The sequence below is a fragment of the Gracilinanus agilis genome, chromosome 2, assembly GCF_016433145.1.
Source record: "Gracilinanus agilis isolate LMUSP501 chromosome 2, AgileGrace, whole genome shotgun sequence".
NCBI classification, from domain to species: domain Eukaryota; kingdom Metazoa; phylum Chordata; class Mammalia; order Didelphimorphia; family Didelphidae; genus Gracilinanus; species Gracilinanus agilis.
Genome location: NC_058131.1, coordinates 77513468 through 77519460, shown reverse-complemented (window position 1 = coordinate 77519460; position 5993 = coordinate 77513468). Strand labels below are relative to the sequence as shown.

At 33.7% G+C, this 5993-nt stretch overlaps 1 protein-coding gene across 1 annotated transcript; it reads left to right on the top strand.

The window, feature by feature from the left end:
• The first annotated feature begins 2439 nt into the window (after positions 1 to 2439).
• Positions 2440 to 3372, top strand: LOC123236568 (olfactory receptor 1D2-like). Its single transcript, XM_044662975.1, has one exon. It carries the CDS (start codon positions 2440 to 2442, stop codon positions 3370 to 3372), a length of 933 nt encoding a protein of 310 aa, XP_044518910.1.
• The last annotated feature ends 2621 nt before the right edge of the window (positions 3373 to 5993 follow it).

Sequence of the window (5993 nt, the reverse complement as noted above, 5' to 3'; positions counted from 1 at the left end):
AAGTAAGGGATGTGACACTGCCTCAGACCTCGTATTGCCATTAGCCATGGCCTAACTTCTCCCAGACTCCCAGCAGACTGGAGATGTTTTTCCTAGGATCTTTCATAGGGAATCAATTTTTAAAAGTTTCTTTAATTAATAAAATTAATTTAGAATCTTTTTCCATGGTTACATGAATCATGTTCTTTCCCTCCCTTCCTCACACCCCCCTCCCATAGTCAACCACTGGGTTTTACATATGTCATTGATCAAGACCTATTTCTATATTATTGATACTTGCACTGGGGTAATCATTTAGAGTCAATATCCCAATCATATCCCCATTGACCCATGTGGTCAAGCAGTTGTTTTTCTTCTGTGTTTCTGCTCCTACAGTTTTTTCTCTGGATGTGGATAGCATTCTTTCCCATAAGTCCCCCTGAATTGTCCTGGATCCTTGCATTACTGCTAGTAGAGAAGTCCATTATATTCGATTGTGCCACAGTGTAACAGTCTCTGTGTACAATGTTCTTCTGGTTCTGCTCCTTTCACTCCGCGTTAATTTCTGGAGGTTTTTCCAGTTCACATGGAATTCCTCCAGTTTATTATTCCTTTGAGCACAATAGTATTCCATCACCAACACACACCACAATTTGTTTAGCCATTCCCCAATTGAAGGGCATCCCTTCATTTTACAATTTTTTTGCCACCACAAAGAGCATAGCTATAAATATTTTTGTACAAGTCTTTTTCCTTATTATCTCTTTGGGGGTATAGACCCAGCAGTGGTAAGGCTGGATCAAAGAGCAGGCAGTCTTTTAGCTCCCTTTGGGCATAGTTCCAAATTGCCTTCCAGAATGGTTGGACCAATTCACAACTCCATCAATTCACACTGTCATAGGGGATCAATTTGACTCAACATATAGGTCATGAAGTTAATCCTATAGGAAATTATTGAATATCTACACCAAAATCCAGGTAATAAAATATGGCTACCTGTTTGAATGCTTCTGTTTACATGCCACTGGATCCTCTCTGCCAGAGTTTGGGAGCACAATTCAAAATTTCATGTCAAGATCAATATAATTTGCTCATGCCTTAAAATGCTTTCAAATCCATAAATTTTATCTGCCCACTATTCCTTACTTCCTAAGGAACTGGCACATGAAGGGGAGGGATATGAGGCACCTACTTAGAGGGAAAATGCTCCCTTGACAATACCTATAGTCTAATTAATTTTTTTTCATTTTAATATGCTTTCCCTTACTTCTCTCCCAACACTAAGATGTTTCTGATCTTACACTGTCTTTACTTCATTTCTATGTCTCTTATCAATAGATATCCATAGTACCTAGTATTTAAAAGTTAATGAGGTGCTTTTTCTTCATACTAATCCTGTGAGGTAGCTTAGTATATGAATGATTATCTCACTTTCCAGATGAAGAAAGAGACTTCAGAATAATTAAATGACCTGTATACAGCTACATTGGTGGTAATCGTCAGTTTGGATTTCAGCTGACATGTTTCTCTTTTCTACTATGCCAAAACTTACTCTTCCTCTCCCCATTTCTGTATCCTCTCCAACCTATACAACATCTCTACTTTCATATTCTGCCATATGTCCATGAAATTCAAACTGTACAGAATCACTTAGCACTGTCCCCAGTTTATTGTCTTTCCTTCATAGCAATACTATTTCCTAGACTCCCAGGCTCAATATCATCAAGTTATCTTTGATTTCTCCTCGTGTTGACTTCCCCCATTATCTAGTTTGTCACTAAGTCTTATCAGTGCTTCTTCATTTCAAACTTTTATGAAATAAATTGTGTTAATGTCTTATTTGTTCAGTCTTCATTGTCTTTTCTGGATGTACCTCATCCTGAACTGAATAATTTTGTAGCAAAGAAAATTATTTAAATAAAATAGCTTGTGACACATTGCCCAGTATTTCTTTCAAAATGAATAGTCTATCTAAATGAATTCAGAAATGCCCATATTTTTCACCGAGTACAATTGGCAACAGTCTTATAGAGTTGGCTGAGTCTCAGAGCACACAAAGGTTTTGCCCATGGTTACATAGCTAGTAAATCTAAGTGGTATGGTTTGATCTGAAGAGTTCCTTTTCCTAAATATAGCACTTAATTCACTCTTTATGTTGCCTTTATGTTTACATGTGCAATCAGAATTTATTCATGATTCATTAAGTTCTTTGAGGATAATGACTTTCCCCCTTTATATTGAAAATCTTTAGAATGTGAAGTTACTTTTTCCTGAATTAAATTGAAAAATTCATGCATTTATATACTCATGATTTCACAATTTATTCACTTACATTTGCATTCATTCATACACTCATTTAAGGAATAATTACTTATTCATAGATCATTTTTTAATGTGTAGGATACTAGTACCCACTAACTGCTGCATAAATGTTTGTCCTTGTTGTATTCACACAGAGATATGGGCTTTCAAAATCAGACCATTGTTTCTGAGTTCCTCCTCTTGGGCCTCTCTCAGGATCCAGAACATGAGAGATTTCTCTTTGGACTATTCCTGGCTATGTACCTAGTCACTATGGCTGGGAACCTGCTGATTATCCTGGCCATTGTTTCTGATATTCGCCTCCACACACCCATGTACTTCTTCTTGGCCAACCTCTCCTTCACTGATGTGTGCTTTGTATCTAATACAGTCCCCAAGATGCTGGTGAATCTCTATACCCAGAAAAAGGCCATTCCCTACACTGGATGCCTGATACAGCTGTATTTTTTAGTTTCATTGGTGGCACTGGACAGTCTCCTGCTGGCTGTGATGGCCTATGACCGCTTTGTGGCCATATGCCGTCCCCTTCACTATACCATGATCATGAGCCCCAGGGTATGCATTCTTTTGCTAGTTCCCTGCTGGGTCTTCTCCATTCTTTATGGACTGACCCACACAATCCTCATGGCCACTGTGACATTCTGTGGGCCCAGGGAAATCAGTCACATCTTCTGTGAGATGTATGTCCTACTACGATTGGCTTGCTCTGATACCCGGGTCAACCAAGCAGTGCTGATCATCACAGGTTCTCTCCTCTTCATCGTTCCCTTTCTGCTCATGCTTATTTCCTATGTTCAGATTGTCAAGGCCATCCTGAGGATCCCCTCAGCTTCTGGGAAGTACAAAGCCTTCTCTACCTGTGCCTCACATCTGGCTGTGGTCTTTTTGTTCTATGGTACCCTGTTTGGGGTGTATTTGCAACCTTTGAAAACCTATTCTATGAAAGATTCAGTGGCCACAGTGATGTATGCTGTGGTGACTCCCATGTTGAACCCCTTTATCTACAGTCTAAGGAACAAAGATATGAAGGGGGCATTGAAGAAGCTTCTTAGAGGGAAAACTACATCTTGATTTCTCTCTTTCCTGACTCCCAAAACTTATAAACTCCAGGATTTGATGCAATCTTATGTAAATCAGCAAGTATTTATCTTACATATTCTATGTGCACAACTCTAAACTAAATTAGAAGACTGAAGAAAGGAAAATAGTAGAATATATGCTTTCTGCCCACAGAGTGTTTATAAATGGACATGCCATATTCTCACAAAAACTTCTGGAGATGTGTGTGTGTGTGTGTTGAGAGAGAGAGAGAGAGAGAGAGAGAGAGAGAGAGAGAGAGAGAGAGAGAGAGAGAGAGAGAAACTGATTTTTCCTTTTCCTATTGGCCAATTATTCCAAAATTTAAGAATATTCTAGCCCTGATTCAAGCATTCCTTACTCTTCACAATATGTTCCAACTCTTTGTATCTACACAGAATCTAGGACAGTTTTAGACACTGAACCATTTCTGTCTTTTCTTTTCCTTGTTTTTTTCTTTTTGCTTGATTTCTTCACCTCTCTCCTTAATCTACTCCCTTCTTACCACTGGAAAAAAAAGCAAAACAAAACCTTGGTAATAAATATGCATGGTCAAGAAAAACAAATTCCCATATTGGTTGTACCTGAAAATGTATTTTATTCTGAAATTTCTTTCTTTCACCTCTCTGTTAGCCTCAGAGTAACATGTTTTAATACAATGTAATCAAAGTTATTTATTGCATTGTTCTGTTATTTTTTCTGTTTATCTAAAATAATCTATTGATAGTTGATAGGTATTGAATAAATAAATTTAGGTAGTATTGTCATATTTATTTTATCAACATGAGTAATTAATATTTCTTATATTATTTGTATATGTCTTCATTTCTATTATGAATATCTTATAATTACATTCATTTCATAGAGTTCCTGGATGTATCTTGATAGATAGATGACCATATATTTTATAATTTTATAGTTATTTTGAATTAAACTTTTTTCTGACTTATTTGTGCTTATAGCATATAGAAATGTCAATGATTTATATTGATATTTATTTAATATTCTTCAAAGCTGCTGAAATTGTTAATGGTTGCAATATTTTTTCTAGTTAATTCTAGGATTCTTCTGCTAGAATGTCATGTCACCTAGTGGTAGTTTTGTTTTCTTGTTGCTCTCATTACTTCTGTTTCTTTTTCTTGCCTTATTGTTCTACATAGTATTTCTACAATCATATTAAATAGTGGTATAGGGATAATAGGAATCCTTACTTTAACCCTCATCTTATTGGAAAGGCTTTTAAACTTTCTTGCTTAACTAGAGTGTTTGCTTTTGGTTTTATATAGATGTTACTATGTTAAAGAAAAATCTATTTCTTTCTTTTTTAATTTTTAAATGAATTTTATAAATAGATTTTCAGCATTTATTGATGATATTTTTGCTACCAATATGATCTCTTATGCTTATATTTTCCACGTATTGAACCAAACTTAATTTCAGAGTTTAAAATTAACCTGGCCATTGTGTGTAATCTTTGTAATATGTTGTTTCAGATTCTGCCCTACTATTTAATATTTTTTGCACTGAGGTGAATTAGAGATATTGTCTATAGTTTTCTTGCTTTTATTTTTATCTCCTTGGTTTAATTATTGAAACGATTTTTGTATCATAAAAAGAGTTTGGAAGGTTCTTTTCTTTTGCTATTTTTTCAAGAGTTTATGTAATATTAGGATGATTTTTTTCCCCTTTAGATGTTTGATAGAATTCACTTGAAAATCCATCTGATTATATTTTTTTCTTTGGAAGTTCATTTATGACTGGTTCAATTTCTTTTTATGATATTTGGGTTACTTAAATTATTTATTATTTTATTTAGATATTTAATATTTTTGAAAGGTTCATCTCTTTAGTCTGATTTATCATTTTCATTAGCATAATTGGTCAAAAAGCCAGGAACAGATGATTTTACAACTGAATTCTATAAAAAATTTAAAGAAGAATTTCAGTATTATATGCATGATTTGTAATTACAAGAGAAGACAATCCAAACTCTTTCTATGATTAAAACATAGCATAACAAAGAAGATAATAGATCAATATATCTAATGATAATTGATGCAAAAATCTTAAATAAAATATAAATAAGCTACAACAACACATTAGGAAGATTATACATTATGACTAGGTTGGGTTTCTATAAGGAGCACAGTATTATTCAACATAAGACAGAATAGAAATATTTTTATTTGAAATATAAATACATAAATAATAATAAAAATACAGAAATAAACCATGTCAATATAAAAATAATAAAATTCAGAAACTTAAATGAATAGAATTGGTAAAGAATTTTAAGAAAACACAATACTTATTTCTATTAAAATTCTAGAAATCATAGGAATAAATGGACCTTTCCTTAAAATAGTTAATATTGGATTTATACAAATCCAATAGCAAACATTATATGTAATGGAGAAAAGTTAGAGCTTTTCCCTGATACAATCAAGGATAAAACAAGGATGATCATTATCACTATTACAATTTACTTGTGTTAGGGATGCTATCTATAGCAAATGATAAGATAAAGAAATTAAAGAGAGAAAGATAAAGAAAAAATATTACTTTTTGAAGGTGATGTGATGATATATATATATCTTAAAAGTCACTAAAATGAA